This window comes from Pleurodeles waltl, chromosome 4_2, assembly GCF_031143425.1.
Source record: "Pleurodeles waltl isolate 20211129_DDA chromosome 4_2, aPleWal1.hap1.20221129, whole genome shotgun sequence".
Classification (NCBI taxonomy): domain Eukaryota; kingdom Metazoa; phylum Chordata; class Amphibia; order Caudata; family Salamandridae; genus Pleurodeles; species Pleurodeles waltl.
This window is the reverse complement of record NC_090443.1, coordinates 555,209,354-555,228,000: the sequence shown is the minus strand read 5'-3', so window position 1 is coordinate 555,228,000 and position 18,647 is coordinate 555,209,354. Positions and strand designations below refer to the sequence as shown.

Sequence of the window (18,647 nt, the reverse complement as noted above, 5' to 3'; positions counted from 1 at the left end):
TAGTCTGCAAAGTAATGCAAGGCAGTGACTTGCACTACATTGCATTTCTGCACATGTACCAACCAAAGCAGGGCAACATATGGTGGATTTGCGTAGTTTTGTAAATGTTTCATTTAATAAGTATTGCACAGCCCTTGTAACACTATGCCTAATGCAAAGATAACACAATAGAATCCCAAATTTGTCCCTAGTGATATATTGTGCCATGGTACACTGCAGTAAGCTAGTGTTATACCGTGGTACATAGCAATAAAAAAGGAAGTGTATAATTGGGCGATATCTACCTTTACAATTTTGAAAAGTCAGCCATAATTCTTTTAATTTACTTTTGGATTGTTATGGCTGAGGGCCTTAAACATAGGTAGGTAGTAGTTTTTATTTTGTTCCCAACCTATAACCAATTTCTTAAAGTGGAAATAGGTATGGAAATGTTTGTATAATTGTCTATATATTTATCTAACTATTTTACGCAGTGCTGGGGTAGTACCTAGAATGTACTGTGTTTTTTACCAAAATCTAATTTTAAAGTAATGTTTGTGAAGTAACGCAGTAAGTTTGAAGTATTACTATGGTAATACATTAGAATTGTTTTGACATATTTACATTTGTAAAAAAATCTAAAGAAACTGTAGTGCACTATATTTGTGAAATATTTTGTATTATAGTGTTTTTTCAATTTTTGTACATATTATTTTAAGGTACTATGGTACTACCTACGTGGTACCTTGGTAGTACCTAGTTACTACGTAATATTTAAAAAAATATATTGAAACGTATAATTATATTTCCCTACCTATTACCACTTACATTAAGTGGCAATAGGTGGAGAAAACGTAATACAAATAAGAATATAAAATGTAAGTACCTTAGCTAGAATTATTCAATGCTGGCTGGTAGGTATTTTATGGATTCCTGCAAATTCCGGAAGTTTCTATCTCAGAAATGTAGGGAAAATGCATGACTTCAGGCAAAGTTGGAGATTTACAGGGCATTGTGGGTAAGAATATAGTGTGGAGTGCATGTGAAGCACCCCACCCTGGATTCCCCCAGATGTCTACTTTTCAGAAGTGTCTGGGTCTGGTGGGTTTTTCCAGACGGCAGCCTACCCAAGCCCAAAAACTGCATCAGTTCACAATTGCAAGTGGGATGAAATTGGGAGTTAGCCAAGCTCTCCTGGCCCATATGTAAAATCAACACCCAAAAAAGTAAAATGTCCTCATGCTTGCCATTGAGATGGCATGCTTTATGCAACAGGAGGAGCAGAAAGACTGTTTCCCCCTTCAGTTGGGGTGGGGGCTTAACCATCCCCATGGTGGTGGGCAGCCTCCACCCTTCTTTAAAAAAAAATATATATATTCCTGGTGTCTAGTGGGTTTTCTTCCCCCCTGTGGGCAGATCGGGGTGTTATCCAGGGGGTGCAGAGAGACTGTGCCCATTTTAGGGGTGGTGGGGAAATTGCCATGCCCAATCCCTGTTGCCAATTCGGCTTTCTGCTCCCCAAGGGAGCAGATCAGGGGCTATTGCCCCATCTGCCCCCTGGGGGCGGGGGGGCAGAAAGACTTTAGCCCCATTTGTTTTGGGTAGGGGCATGGCCATGCCCAATGTGGGCAGCCCCCCGCTTTTTTATAAAAAACTAAAATCCTGGTGCCTGGTTCGCTTTCTTTATCCTGGGGCAGAGGGGCAAATCCAGGGCTTTTGCCCTATCTGCCCCCTAGGGCGGCAGAATGATTTCCTGCATTGTGTGGAAGGACAGCTGGGAGCCGTCTTCCGCACACTAGCACCGCGACGGAGGATGGCTGAAAGTCGTCCTCCACACAGAAGCAGCTATAAATAAAAACAAACAATAGAAAATAGAAAGCAACAAACAATTAATGCTATAGAATCCATTTACCAAATATTATGAAAACTATTGGGGTCTAAGACTATTAACTATACTATTCCCACCCTAGTTTATGCAACAGTAGGGAAAGTGTTGTACTTCAGAGGGGTTACATTTATCATTCCTACTTAAAGTTACTGCAATATTAGGGAAAGTCTTGGACTTAGGAGAAGTTAAGTTTACTGTTCCCACTCCAGTCAAAGCAACAGTAGAAAAAGCGTTGGACTTCGTAGGGATGAAATTTACTAGTCCTACTCCAGTCTGAACAACAATAGGGAAATCGTTGGACTTTGTAGGTGTTAAATTTTACTATTCCTGCTCCAAACAGCGCAACAGTAGGGAAAATGTAGGAGTTTGGAAAGGTAACATTTACTTTGTCTACTCCATTCTACCCAACAGCAAGGAAAGCATTGGATTTAGGAAGAGTTACATTTACTATTCCAACTCCAAACATCACAACAGTAGGGAAATTGTTGGACTTCAGTGGGATTAATTTTACTATTCCTACTGCAGTCTAAGCAAGAGTAGGGAAAGTAATTCACTTCAAGCATATTACATATGCGAGTAACCCCATGAATGTGGGAAAAAATACTCTTAAAATAAAAATTATTAATTAACATGAACATGTAAATTCATGTATTTAAAAAAGTTAAAACCAATTATTCAGTTTACATATTTACTATTCAATATTTATCCACCAATAATTATTACTGAATCAACTTCCCACCCAACACCCCTACAAAGCTAGCATCTCTTAACTAAAACATAATTAAAATAAATAATTGTTACATGATTTACATATTTAAAGTTCAATTAAATAATTAAGTTTCACATTTTAGTTATTAGTTAAGTAAATATTACTTAATTCACTTCCTACCTACAAACCTAGCATCTCACAATTAAAATATAAGTAAAATAAATCAGTATTCCATATTATATATAATTAAAAATCAACTAAATAATTAACAATGAATAATACATTATTAATTAATTCGTTTTTAATTGATTTCCCACCTTTGACCCCTACATACCTAGCAGCCCACAACTAAAACATAAGTAAATAGATATTCCATAAATGACATAATGAAAAATCAATTAATTAATTAATAGTAATTAATAATTACTTATTTACCTTCACACCCTATACCCCTGCAAACCTAACAGCCTGCATATAACATTTAATAAAAAATAATCAGTATTACATATTTTACATAATAAGTATCAGACATGTAATTAAACAAAATGTATGAAATAATTCATAATTAAATAATACCTATATAACTTCCCACCATATATACCTACAAACCCAGCAACCCCCTACAACACTATAAATTAAAACTACAAAATAAATAAAAAATTGTACATCACTTAAATGTACATGCTATATTTAAAAAAAAATAACATTTACATAACCAATGGCAACACATAAAATATCAACTGCAACATATTACAAAATTGAGAACCAATATTTGTAACCACTGTATTGCAAACAATTATATTAAAACATCAATATTATTTAAAACAATATTACTTACCACACAAGACGATATTCATGTCAGTAATATTCTTGCATCACAATGTTTACGCATCATGATATTTTCTTTCCGATATTTCTGTCTCCCAATATTTACAACTCTATAATTGTCCAAACGCCTCCCGGAGGGTCTCCTCCCTGGGATGTTTGGAATATATCATTCCAGTGTTCTTCCTGAACGATAATTGAAAATTATTATTTTGGCGTCATGAAGTACTGAAAATGGGCCAGGAAGAGAGTAACAGCAGTGTGGCAAGAAGCAGCCTATAATGTAAAAAGAATCAGTGGAAGTTGATCTGGGTGACTGGGAATTGCCAGTAGGTTGAAGACCCTATCAGTCTGCCCTTAAACAAGATAAAGGTATATTTATGTGGTTTCTTCAATGTAGTATTCTGCACAGCATTGGTTCTTCCAACTTCATAGTAAGCAGCTGTCTGGAATACTGGAACCTTCTGGGTCAAGCACGCGTATACCTTTGCAAAGGAATAACAATTTCCCAAGTCTTCCACTTTTTTAAGAACGTAACTTGCGCCTTAGCACGGAGTGTGTGTATTAACTGTTCAAGGTGCTGAGCATAATCCAGCAAGCTCAATAAAAATGTGTCAGTAACCTTAAGGTTGTATTGCCCCTTCCTCTAACCGATCTGTGCATTGATCCACAAAGCTATGTTCTCCTTACAGCAGAACTGCTCCTCTCTTCATCTTGTCTGCATTCAGCCTTTGCCTACCGCAGGCCAGATCCTCTATTCTTTCCTACCTTGAATACTGTTAGTAGCTGATGTCCCCATGTGTTCAGCCAGTCAACAGCACGCGCTTATGCACCACTCCTCAACTAGCTGCACCTAAGGCAATTCACTAGCTAGATTCTCCTCTCCCATTCCTTCTGATATATCTAGGAGGGTGCATATTTCCAAGATTTCACTTAGCACATGAGGGTACCACAAGAATAGCCCTTGAGACTTAAAGAAAATGAATAGGGAAACGCATGGATGAAGGAGGTAGAGACAGAAATAATAAACTGCTGATTACATGCAATAGATCAGACAAGGCTACTATCACAGGGGCAGAGTTATAACATGGAAGAAATAACTTATGAAGCATGGAACGGATACTGAGCAAGGGCATTATATGTATGATGTGAGTTTGTGTGGACGAGGCAGTGCGATAATATGTAGGTAGTGATATTACTCACTGTATGTTGACACTTTAGTAACATTATGCAGAGTAATGCTAGTTCTATCTTTTCAGGGGTTGCCAAAAGTTTAACATCATTTGTCAGCAGCCTAGAGGCTTGGACCTTCCAACTCCAGGCTATCCGGGACGGACCACATGGACTATCAGAATCGGAATGGCAGAGATTTCATTATGTGCTTCCAAACTGGATGGACAAAGTGGATAGAACATTGAAGCTGATCGGCACAACGCTGTCTGAAGAGCAGATCCAACAGGGTACTTCATGTGAACAGTAAGAATCTTTTATCAGAGACACTAAAGCGGACCTTAAGGCAAAAACATTGAATGATATCCCTTCACTCGAAAAAAGTAAGAGACCTAGAGGTACAACAATCGAAAGCATTCTTAGAGAGACTTTTCAGCTTAGTGGAACACCTCAAACAAAACTATCCCTCCATGACAAATTAACCTGTGAGATCCAGCATCAAACAAGAGTGCAGACCAATGTAAGGTACCACATGACTTCTAAGCGTCTCATTCTAAGTGTTTAACAAGCCCTCCTTACTCTTTCTGTCGTTGGTCCACCTTCTCACATCCATGCACTTTTACGTGAGTGCCAAGCTAGTTCACACACTGTTGTAAGACTGCCAAATAGCTAGATGATGAACAAATATCTATTTCCCCTTTTAGACTCCTCTAAGGTGAGTGTGGTTGTACAGTCTATAAAGACTCTAGCAAAATTGGGTCCCTATTCACGGTAAGACTCGAAGCATGTTTGGAATTTAGCGCTGCCTTTGTAAAAGTAGAGGGATATGGTTGGATGGGGTTTACCCTGACACCGTGGTAAAAGTTTTGCAGTAAAATGCAAATATTTCACAACCCCTGTTGAAAACAATAAGGAATAATAGTGTGTATACAAAGCTGCTAGTGCCTCATCTATTCCTTTAATAATTACCGTAAGTGGTCAAGTCCCCAGCGTGTAATCAACTCCCAAGAATAACAGTACTAAACACTATACTTAAGTAATTCTCTGCATGTATTGTTACTTTCACACATATAGATAACATATTGGATCACATAAACAATTTCATTTAAAACTGTAACATCAACCTAAAACATGTACACTTGTTATTAATATAGGCATTTCGAATACGATGAAAAACAAATCAAAGTTTTGCAATGGAAAAATAAATAAATAAATAGATGTTTCTTCAGCACACTAAGTGATAAATCTAGATTCAGAATAGTTCATTGAGTGCCTTCTAAGGATGAATAAACAGACTTAAAAAGTAGAAACCGAGTCCAACAATCACAGCAAACTATTGCTCAGTAAACTATACTCTTACCCTCTACATCAGTTTTGTACTCGTGCACCATGACCTGGTTTCTCTCTCCAGCAGGCAACAGCCTGGCTACCTGGCAAAGCGAGAATTGCATTCAAACCCCTTTACTTTGCAGTGATCAGCCTTGTTTTCTACAAAACCATTTTACTTCCTACCAGTCCACTTGTTTTGTAGTATCTTCTAGTAGTGCCAACCTTTAAGCACTTTCAACTGAGACACAACTCTTTTTCAGCATTCTTAGGTGACCTCTGCAGTGCCTTCCCCTTTACAATCACACATTGCAAAACAGCCAGCGAAATTCCTGTTTTGCTAACAAATATGTTTGTGTCTGCTGTTGGCAAATTGATGTTGATGCAAACATGGAGGCAGCACAAGTTATGGGTTGCGTTATGTGCATTGATAACCATAACTGGCGAATTTCAGTGCTTTTACCCATTTGAGCAAGAACCATAACTCAGTTTTTAACTGTGTTTTTGTCAGTGGATTTTGTTTTTTAATGATTTCTTTATTTGTAGGGATGCCCTGCGCCCAACCCACCGTAGCCAGCCAACCCCTCCTAGGCATGGCCTTTAGCCAGGTGCAGCAGGGGCTGGACAAACAGCCTAGCCTGGAGCCTGGCCCTTTGGCCAGCCTACTGTGTGCGGCAAGGCCCTGCACATAACCTGCGGTGGGTGACCAACCCCCAGTGCACATGGCCATTGGCCCAGCGTAACAAGGGTTGGCCACAGGGCTGTCTGCAATTTGCAGGATGGGTTATCCACTACGCCCAATGTGCCACGGGTGCTCAACACCTGCTACACACAGCTTTCAGCTGTGTGCCGCTGCAATGCCCTTTTTATTTGTAGAGAATTCTTGCAATTTTCTAAAATCCTGCCTTTCTTTCGTGTTTCAAAATAAAAAAAAAAGTTTCTAGGGGCTCCATAGGGTTCTACCCCATGGTTGGCACCTCTTATAGTACATGCCACGATTGTGGATTTTTTTTTCCCACAGCCTAAAACTAGCAACTCAATACAGACTCCGGAGTCTGGAGTCCGGATCTCTTCTCACATCACTCACAATTCTTGAAAATATTCAAAATGTGATTGACAATCAGACATATACAAAGGTGGTAACACTTTAAACCCTGCTGGGAACTTTTGTAAATGCTAATATCTCAAAAAAATACTGAACGGATTTACACCAAACGAATAAATACACACTTTGTTGGTAATGTTCCACAATGCTAAATTTGGCATAAACCCATTCAGTTGTTCCAGCTGGAGAAAAATTTATTTTTTCAGAGTTAAGATGGAAAAACCCTCCTTATTTCACCACTTCCATGCTTAGCGTGTTTCCCCTGCATGAACCTACACGCAGACATGACATGTAGAACCATAGCAAACTAAGGGCCAGATGTATGTTGCTTTGGGTTTGCGGTTGCCTAATAGCGAATTTTTGTGATTCTCTATTAGGAAATCGCAAATAGCTTTGAACAACAGTGTGTTTTACACTGTTTGCGATTCCAAGTGTATGCAATAGGCCTAACTTTTAATTTAATATTCATGAGGTAGGTTGCAATTTGTGGCCTGTTGGGAATCGCTAAAAACACATGGATGGTAGCCTGCTGGGGACAGCAGGCTACCATGTCTTTGTTTGCTTTTAAATAAAGCAAAGTTTTTTTTTTTTAAATGCAGCCCATTTTCCTTAAAGGAAAACGGGATGTGTTTCAAAAAACAAAAATTAAAAGTTTTCTTTTCATTTTTTAAGAGCAGGCAGTGGGGGAACTGCCTGCTCTTAAAAAAAATTTGCACCCATATACACGGTATGGAGTTCGTGGTAAACTGCGAATGTTCTGTGGCCGCATTTCGGTTGCAAAACATTCTTACATCCCCCTTAAGACGCCCCTTCTTAATACCAAATCCTAAACCCATTTTGTGATTCAGTAATATGTTACAGAATCTCAAACTGGGGTTTGTGAGGCTTTTTGTTGAGTGCAAACAGCCTGATTCTGTGAATTGGGCCATTTTCGAACACAAAAAAGTTACGTATATCTGTCTCTAAGGGCCGTATGTAGAGAAAATAGGAATTGTGATTTCCTAATGTACACAATTAAAAATTTCCAAAGTAGCGATTCCTAATAGGTTCGCAAATAGACCTACCTGATGAATATTAATGACGTTGATCGCAATTTGCAACCCAGTAGAAATTGCAGCCATCACAGGTGTGTGATTGCTTTTTAATAAAGTTTTTTTAAAAATGCAATCCGCTTTCCTAAAAGGAAATCGGAATGCGTTTCAAAAAAGAAAATGAAACTTTACGTTTCTTTTTTTTAAATGAGGCAGCAGTCCGTGGGATAGAGATGAGGAGGGATTGGTGGATGAATTAGAGGAAAGTTGTAAATATCCCACCCAAGATCCTAAATGAGAACCGAGGAAAGAAACCTGATCTTATTTCCCTGGCCTACAATTAGCATTTGTGAACAAGCCTTGAAACAAAAGGATGGTATTCATTTAGAAATCTGTGGAATGGTGATATGGACTCAGCCAATCACATTCTTTGGAATGCTGTATGAGCTACTGTTGTTAGACTGCAATCTGAGTTCACTCAAGACTCTGACACGAACAGAATAAGCAGATGGGGATATCAGACTTGTTTATATGTTTGTAGGGTGAGATTAGGACTAGTGCTACGAGCCCCATTTTCCTCTTGCTGCTGCTTGTGAACAACCTTAATTTCCCTTTCCTTTATTATGTGTCCCCACTTTCACCTGTAGAATATATTGTAAGCATTTAGCCAATACTAACAGTGTTACAACAGAACAATAATGTGTAGTTACTGTAGATCATAGGAGTCATCCAAACTCTACAAAGGCAGTGATTCTTAAACCCTCTCCTTAATCCATGTTCTGATTCACCACATTGAGGAGAGAAATTGTGATTCAGTTCCAATTACTGATCTACTGTTATACCCATTGCGATCTAGAATGTGCCGTGAATCATTCACCACACTTGTAGTTCTGTAATATATTTCCAGCCCTCTGTAATATGGAAGATGCATCACTTAATTGTACAAAAAATATTTTTTGAGTTCAAAAGGTTTTGCCTGCAGGTCTTCCACTTAAAATGTGCTAACTTAGCAATTGCAATTTGTGACCCATTGGGAATCGCTAAGGCTACAATACATACATAAATACACCTCTTATGCTCTCTTTCTGATCTCTGTGACTGTATGGCGTCTGGTGTGCCCACTATGGTCTCAGGGGTGTTTTTCGGTTGATCTGTGATTTTCTCCATTCAGCTGTCTTCTGCCTATGCAATATATGTGGTTTATTTGATGTTCCTGTGGTTTTTGTTATGCCCTTCTATTTGTTCCGGCCAATACTCTCAATGGTTTATGCAACATTTTTGTGATGCCATGTATCGTCTATATCTGATCTCATTTATTGAGAGTTTACAATGTCTCTGTCATATGTGCTCTGTTCTGCTTGTGATCACCCTTTGGTTCTGTTTGTGATTTAGCTTTGGTCTTTGAGGTTCTCTCCCTGTGATGCGCTTCCTGTCCTGCCTCTACCACTTCTGTCTCATTTTATTTAAGCTGATGCCTGTAATATCTCTATAACGACTTCCATAGGTTTCTATGTGGTGTGTTTTGTCTCTGTGGTACTTCTCTTCTTTCAGTGATATCTACAATGTATTTAGCTCTATTATCATAGCATATGGGTTTCCTTTTTTTCTTCAGAGTGGTTCCCGCAGACGTCTTTAAGATGCTTCAGCACTGGAATTTGGCAATGACTAGCGGCGCAGAGAAGGATGATTTGCATCTAACTCAGGAGGTACATGCAGTTGGTGCTACTGTAGGGATGTGCAGAGATGGGCAAACATTGTGGGTCAGCCAGTCCTTTCTGCTCTTCCATTCTGTATAGTGACATAATGATGCACATATGCAAGGTCCTCTATAACTCATGGAATAGCGGATGGGTGCCATAGTGGTAGGAGGTGGTAGTGTGCCCATTGATAATCCAGGTAGTTGTGAAGCCCTGGTGATGTGGGGGTAATAGCGTAGTCCCCAAAGATCAACCAGTAAAGAGTGGAGGCATGCTTGGGAGCACTAAGAGTCAAATTCATTAAGCAAGGTAGGCACCACTCTGCATTGCCAGCAACAGAAGGATGTCATTGCAGAAACTTTGATCGTATTGTTTGTAGGAATATTCTTTACTCCCCTATTCTAGCTATTAGGGCAAAGAAGGTGAGTGATGCCAGGGGTCACATCATGCAGGACTGAAGCATGGCACCTTTCCCATGAAGCAAGAGCCCTTGCACCAGCTGTGTATCTTTATGTTGCTAATGCTCAGGTTATGCAAATTCTGCAAGATCAAACCATGAAATGCACATTGTAATTTATAATGCACAGTACATTATGCATTGCACATACTATTTGGGAAGGAAGACTAATCCAATGTGGAGAGCTGGGAGGATCAGGTGAGGGAAAAAGAGGGGCTAAGGAGGTTTCATTTTCATTCAGATCCCCATCAGGTATTTACTCATTTCATAAAGTAGCTAAACGTGGGGAAAAATGTCCTATTATCAGAGACAAAAATGGCGGGTGCTGCAAAAGTAAGTAATCACCAGTAATTACCAGAGTTAAAGCTTCATAGGCAACTTTCCTGCAACTTCCATACTGTAGACCCATCGATCATTCCTCTTTGTTGTCAAGCCCTGCAACATTCACTATCAGACAGCTGAGAAAACGGGGGAAATCTATTTTAAGCATATACAGTATACTTCATTAAAAAGCTTAGCCCCTGAAATAGCACAAATTGGACTTTACACACATTAAAAGGACACCAATGCTTATTGATGTAATGGATAATCCTTTCCTCTGCATCATTACTGGTATCTAAACTTTCCTTGAAGCTAGCTAGCAACATTGTTATTCTAAATCAGGAGCAGATGTGAGAAACATGCTCCTTCGAAGCTTACAGAACACCAAAGAAGCCACACCATCCATGAGTTTAAAATCAAACCTTTCAAAGATAGATACAAAAGCCTCCAACGTTATTGCACCATGAGCTGACTGTATCCACTATCTTAAGGTATCTAACCTTCCCTCTTTCATTACGCAGCACACTCATCTTGCTAACTTAGTGGAGAATACCAGTGCAAAGGTTTCTTCAGTGATGTCAATATTGACCCAAAAAGCAATGCGCCTGTGTGCAGGTAGGTAGTGCGTTGTGGCTCCTGCACCAACTACAGTCCACTCTGTAAGTAAGCAAACAGAGCCACAAGTAAGCACCACCCATGTGTGCTGCCATGAATCCATTTCTTTTTGCATCTTCAGACGCGGATCTAGAGCTCAGCTCCTTTTCTTCCTCTCTGAATAGATTTGTTTTCATGACAATTATTTCTCCACAGAGCTACCAGTGTGCAAAGGAACATGATGCCTCCTGAGAATACAGGGTTTAAACTTTGTAGGGACTGATACAAACAGATGTCTATGACAGATAACCATGAGGTGTGCCTGTAATGTTTGAGTTCAGAACTCTACTCCAAGACCTGCAATGACTGCACCCAAATGAACCCAAAAGCCATCCAAGAATTCAGGGCGACGCTGTATGTGGCAAAACACTGAAAAACTACACAGAAGTCCAGCTCCTAGTCGAAGTTGAGAGTGCGGACCTGTTCCTGAAGTCATTCCCACCATACATCTTCACAAAGTCTTTGGGTGAATCAAAGAAAAAATGCAAGAAGTCTAAGCATGGCTCAACCCATTCCCGCCACTCTCAATCACCAGAGAGGGCATTAGAGCATCCCTGTGCCTCTCAGTCTCGTTCCCATTCCCCTGAGGAGCCAATATCAACCCTGGTAACTTTGCACCCCAATTTCACAGGTCCGTTGTTAATGTTGCAGCAGACATAGGCCATTAAGGAGGCCATCCTGTGCATATTTGGCACACTTTTAACCCCCCCCCTGGTGTGCCTTTGGGCCCTAAGTATTCACAAGGGTCTCCGGTCTGGTCATCTGCACATCTGTCGGAGGCCTAATAAAGCCCCTCAAAATCACTTAAGGTTCTGCACCACCATTAGAGCTGATTTTGAATCCAGCACCAAAATCAGTGCAAATCTTTTGGACGTCAATGCTGTTGCCAGTGCCATTAGAGGAGGAGCCACAGCCTATCATAGTGCAGCCTTTGCTCAGTCCTTGAGACTCAGACATAATACCATTACTACACAGTCGTGCACAGGTACTGCACCAAAATTTTGGCTCAGGGGGGCACTGCACCAACTTTTTGGTTCAAACTCTGACCATAGTATGGAGATAATAATGTGGGCCCTGGGGAGACAAGTTTGCCCTATCGCATAATAAGGAAAACTGGAATATGGACATGGAGGATGCCTGTGGACTGGAGACCTCACCCAGTACTCAGTTGTTTTTTTACTCAACATTTGGTAAGAAAATATTTTCATTGCCAAGCCTTGACCTGAAGTCGGTCATCGCCAGTTGCCTCCTGGGATGCTACACTCGTGCATCCTGGGACATGGTTGGTGAGATCTTACCAGCAGTCCCAAAAGACTTAAAAGCCTCCTTAGCGCAAACCATTAAGAATGGCTGGACCATTTTTGTCATCAGATCAGGCCTAGATGTCACTGATTGTCTAGGATGGGTCAACATGTTTCCACCAAAACCCTTTCTGATGCTGCAGTGGGATTTAAATTTGGTTCTCACATTTGTAATGTGTACCCCTTTGGAGCCAATAAACAGTTGTCTATTATGTCTCTTGACCTAGAACATAGTCTTTCTAGTTGTGATGACATCAGCTCACCACATGAGCGAGCTTAAGGCCTTCTCAGCCCAGCTACCTTACACCACGTTTTTGTCGAAACAAACAGGTTATAAGAACCAGAGCTACCTTCCTGCCAGAGTGAGCTATCACTTTTTCTGCGTTATTTTCTCCACATCATCTCCTGAAAGAGGAAGAAAGACTCCACCACTTGTCCCCAAAAGAGTGCTTAAACTTTAAATGGTTCATTCCATTGGGTGGAGCTGATCAGCTGCTTGTGGGGTTCTCTAGAGCATACAAAGGTAATGCATTGCAGAAGCAGACTATATTACGATGGATAGTTGTTGGAAATGACCATCTTTTGCACGGTGCACCCCAGGTTTTTTTCCTTGACAGTATTTGCTGCCTGTAGAAGTCTGTGTACTTTACCCCTTGTAACCAGCAGTAAGGTGTCTGTGCTCATACTTTCAACATAATGAAATTGGCATATATCTAATTGGCATGTTTTACTTACCTATAAGTCTGTAATATATAGTACAAAGTGTACCCAGTGCCTGTAAGTTAAATGTCACCAATGAGCTGCAGTATCTATTGTGTCACCCACTGCAGTGACAATGCAGACTTGGCTGCAGGCCTACCATTTGTGGTCTGGCTGAGCAGTTTTAAGACTGCAAATAACCGTTTTGAAAGGCCTTAACCTTTCTCTTAAATATTAATGGCACTCATAATGCAGGGTGCATGTAGGACATGTAAAAGTTTAGTGTTTCCTGAAAGTGAAAGTACCTTAAAAGCCGGGGCGTGGCTGAGACTTCAAGATGGCGATCGCATTTTAGAAGTGCTCCCAACCCCTCTGTCATTCATCTGCTTTAACAGCCCAGATCTACAATATCAGGTGACCTGCTGGTTGCCTGATACCCCGAGGCCCTGGAGGTGCCACCAAATAAAGAAACACCAGCCTCAGAGGCCAAGGTGCCGCTGGGCTTGACATCCCGGCCTGAGAAGACATTGCCCATCTGGGGATCCAGGCACCCGCACCTGAAGATCCAGGGGTTGTTCCACCCAACTTTCCCAGCCCATCGGCGACCCGACATTGATGCCAGGTGGTGCATGGGACTGAGGCCCTTGGTCCCGCTTCCTGGGGGCGTTGGCTCCTCTCCTGTCCTAGGCTGGCCTCTGATGGGGACCGGAGGAGAACACAGCCCTGCGTGTGCCCGAGACCCTAGACAAGCAGACCGTTGTGGGGAGGCCTGGGCCTCCGGTTGGCTTGCGATACCCCGATCCCGCAGGTGGGTGCCGGTCAGAAGGCAGAGTTGCGTGGGCCCAAGGTGCGAGAGGAGTTACAGGTCATGAGCTAATAGAAGCACAGGGGCCATGGTAGGAGATCACGCCCTTGGGAATGCCCCGGGCATGTTACCCCATCCCCCATTTTTTGCCGCAGAATGACCCAAGGCCCAAGGTCAAAGACAGTTGCCGCTAGACGTTTGCCACTGCTCAGAGGGAGATGTGGAACTCAATAGGATAGGTCCACCAGTTCTCCGGCGTCCCAAGCAACATTACCGAAAGACTGCAATCCTTAGACACTTGGAAGTCTCATAATTTATTGGTCATATTCAGGCACACCCCTGGATTGTTGGGTCTGGTCCACTCCCAAGGTCCCCCTTGGGGCCCGAGGGCAGCTGAGAGACCAGCAGGAGTAAATAGAGTGGATGACCAGGTGCTTGTCTGTTGATGACCAGGCGCCTTCCCTCAACACCGCTCTCGACGGACATCAACTGTAGGGGTCTCTGCGTCTGGCACCCCCCTGGGGCAACAAGGGTCCGGACCGATCTTGAGGCGCACAAAGTTAACTATATCCCTGTGTACAACAACCATGGGCAAGAACAAAGCGACCCACTCTTCCGTGGCCCAACCGAAGATTGATCATTACACCATCCCCCAGCCGGTGGAGTCGGGAACCAACCCTCAGCTGCCTGGGGATCTAGCCACAATTCTGCAATCGAGTCAAGCATCACAGGAGGCAGTTGAGAACAAAATTGGAGAAGTCAGAGTGGATGTTGTGCTGCTGCGCCAAGATCTTTGCAATGCCACAGCCCGAATCACAGAGGATGAATCTCGTCTCTCTGAGGTTAAAGATGAGGTGAAAACCCTTAAAACTCAAGTGATGACTAGGATGGTGCATACTTCTGATCTGCATCACTGAGCAGAGGATGCGGAGAACCGCTCAAGACGCAACAATGTTCGCGTTATAGGCATCCCCGAAAATGGAGAGAACCTCCAGATGGTGGAATTCCTTGAAGACTGGATCCCGGTCTTATCCCAGTGGTTAGCCATCCAGGGGGCCCACTGTGCACTGGCCGAAAGCCCAACCCCCCTCACCTCCACCGGGAGTCCCTCCTAAGCCAGTGATAGCTCAGTTCCTGAACTTTAGAGACAGAGACGCAGTCCTTCAAGAAGCCCGAATGCAAATGGATCTTCAGTGTAAAGATGACAAGGTCCTCCTGCTCTCCGATTACACCATTGAAGTCCAGCAGTAACATAGGCCCTATTTGGAAGTCAAGCAGAAACTAAGGGCGATGGGGGTGCCATATTGTCTCCTCTTTCCAGCCTGGCTCAGAGTAACCTACAATGGGAAAGCATGGTTCTTTGAGTTGCCATCTTTGGCCTGGACATGGCCCACTGAGGAGCGGTTGCCGTCCCACTCAGGACGTACCCCCCAGTTGAATCGGTCGGGGCTGCCCGTCACTGTCCGGAGGACAAACCTAAGCTGCAAAGGAAAGGTCAACGTTCTGGGAGGTGGGAGGCATGAATGGAGCACCTGGGCCCTCCAACGCCTATAGACTGGTCCAGTGGGGCTGCTGAGACAGCAGCGCTGATCCTGCAGACTAGGATACCCTCTGATGAACCTAACAAACTTGTCACAAAGCCCTATCATTTAATATCGAATTCGGTGACCCCTTTCAGGGGTAGTTTTGCACTGATGGACCATGAACTACTATATTATGTTTGATGATCTAGTGCTGATGAAAGGAATCCTGTAATATGGATGGGTCGCCCACAATCTGATAGCTTATCTTATTTTCTTTTTTCCTTCCCTTTAGAGTTCAATGGAGTTTTGCTTATATGGACGACAGATGCTTCTGTGGGGGAAGTATGGAGAAGGGTGGGAGTGCAAGTTGTTCAGTAGAAGTTTATTGTTTTTTGTGCTAGTATATGTTCAACACACCTACCGTGGCAGACACGTAATTTCACACACACACACCTATGATTGACGGTGGGTCCCTTAGCATCCCATCCGAGATGATGCAACCGTTTCAGATTTTGTCTTGGAATGTGAATGTTCTTCTCTATAAAATAAAGCGTTCTGTGGTCTTCAACTTTGCTCACCGCCATAACCCAAACATAATGATGCTGCAGAAGACACACCAGAATCTATCACTCTGGCTTTTATAGGGGCTCTAGGGGCGTAGCACACTTGCTGCTGCGCTCCCTGCCAGTAGTGGTCGACAAAGTGATCAGAGACATCTTAGGCAAGTTATCGCTCTCGTGAGTACCATAGAGGACCATCCAATAAACTTGGTGCAAAACTGCGTAAGGGAACTGGCCAGGATGTTGTTAGAACTTCCTTACGGACAGACAGTGATGGGGCTGACTTCAATGCAGACATCGACCCAGAGAGAGATACATCAGAACCACCATCAGCTTCTCAGTGCGCAGCAGCAAAGCACCTAACAGATTGGCTCACGTCCTTGGGGTTGAGCAATGTATGGAGAAAGTGGCATCCACAGGCCCAACAATTTACCCTCACATCAGCTGCCCATCACATACAATCTAGAATAGACCTTATCCTTGCTCCCACTAGAGAAAGCAGTGTTATTGATGAGGTTCTAATTCTGGTGTGCCAGACAGGAGAGGCCAGTCTACGAGGCACGGGGTGCCCTCGCAAATATAATTCAATCTGCAGTAAGTGGCTGCGTGAAGTGTTTTAAATGACTTTAACAAGGGCCTTTGCAAATACTCTCTCTGTGCCAATGGACTGCTTTTGTGTATGTCTGCCCAAGATCAAGGTTCTGTCACCAAATGTATTTGTATAGAAGCCATAAAGTGATTAGTGTATCAACACTCATTGGTTGTATCTACTGCTTTTAAACCAATAAAAATTGTTCGTCAAAAAAAGGAAATGCCTTAAAAGCTATTTTTACTGTAGCAGGGGTGGTTGTTCCATAGGAAAGCATTGGAATACAGTATTACATTTAATAATATTATTGCTGGCTGGGAAACAGGTACAAAGTTAATTATTGGACATTTTGAACTACTTATTACAAGCCTAATTCAGTGGTGAATTCGAATTTGTAATAAATATTGTGGAAATAATGATAATAATTAAGTTTATGGTTGAATAATTAAAATAATTACATAAGTTAAAAATCATGACCTCGCTGCCGTACAAGGCTTCAAAGTGCTTAATATAATTGGAAATTCCTAAAGAGCAATCCCCTAAATGCATCGGCTTTGATCGTGCAATTCCATTAATGAATTAGGATCCCGGGTGGCATCCAAGAGGCCAATGTGACAATGAGCTAAGACAGTGTGACCCTGCTGTCATACAGGGCTTTCTAAGTACTTAGATGTAGTTAAAATAATCTTTAAAAAATCCCTTATTGCACATAGATTTCCTTAAAGGCCAGTATAAGGTAATCACCTTGATACATGTGGTTTAATTGCCTTATTTATTAAGTCCTTGCTGGCATCCATAGTTGCATGAAGGCCCCATAAGTCTCCTTTTGAGTTTGTTATAAAATGGCCACCAAGGTTCATCGGGTCAAGTTGCGTGTTTCTCTTAATAATTAGAGCTGTCAGTGGGATCCTTGATAACATGGGAATCCGAGTGCACAAAGATTGGTGAACCCCTGAAGTATTAGGTGCATGATGTTATAAAAGTTAAAATAGAGGTTCCCTCACATGTGGTTGTCTATTTATTACAAGCCCAATTCAGTGGTTAATTCAAATGTATAATAAATATTTTGGAATAGGAGAAAGGTAAGTTTTCCCTGTCTCATGCCTGCATAAGCTTGAACTGTCACCTGGCAGCTGAATACCCCCCTTGATGAGTAACAACCTGCTCCTAGAGCAGGGACAAGAGCCTTGAGTATGGGGAGGTGTTCCGCCCTTTTGATTGTATGGCTTTTGGGAATGACCAATTAACGTCAAACAGGCTTCCACTCTAATAGGTAGATTTTAGCTGACACCAGGCCTGCCCCTTTCCTTTGCGCCCCCCACACCAGGCAATCCCAGAGGGAGGGTAGAAATGGACACTGTGAGATTGTCTACAGTGGTGCACACAGAAAATGCTGCAACAGTGGGTAGGGTTACCCTTAGGAAGTTTTACCCCATTGGTCAAGGAATGGCAGGAGTATCCTCTATCCACAGGCTGGTGGCAGGCATACATGTGACATTCCCAGTTCCCTCCTCAAAACACTTTCTGGACCTGTGGAATAATTGAAAAGGACTGGACTTGCTATCTGTGACATGAGAAGAGATATGAAAGCTGGACCTGCTCTCCCTCTTCTATCCATGACAAAGAAGGCTGACCCCCTTCCAGCTACACAGACTTAACAAGCTACAAAAGGCCTTTTCTGCAACTGCATGGCTGACCAGTTCCAATTGGACCTGCCCTGGTAACTGCTGATGGCCTCTGCTGGAGTGAGTTCCCCAAGTGCTGTCCCCAAAGTCGCGGAATCTTGGTCAGAGTCCAAGTGTGTTCCTCCTAACAATTCTTTAAAATTGGTACTTTTACACTTTTGGCTCCAAAGACCTAAAGGGGATCGGGACGAGCCTGGAAAGCTAATCTGACCAAGGTATTTTGCTGCTGGGCCAAAGATTCAGGTTGCTACCAGTCTGAGGTTTTCTCAGCAATCCATTTTCAGTTGGACCTTGCAGAGAAAGAACCCAGTCTCATGGAGCCC

The 18,647-nt window shown here is 42.3% G+C and overlaps 1 protein-coding gene across 2 annotated transcripts in view; it reads left to right on the top strand.

Annotated features, from left to right (window-relative positions):
• Positions 1-18,647, top strand: part of AXDND1 (axonemal dynein light chain domain containing 1) — a 342,044-nt gene that overhangs the window by 209,799 nt on the left and 113,598 nt on the right. For both annotated transcript variants that reach the window (XM_069232100.1, XM_069232101.1), the window contains exons 17-18: positions 4,661-4,877; positions 9,646-9,739. In XM_069232100.1, coding sequence (XP_069088201.1) covers positions 4,661-4,877; positions 9,646-9,739 — 311 coding nt within the window. The remainder of the gene's footprint in view (positions 1-4,660; positions 4,878-9,645; positions 9,740-18,647) is intronic.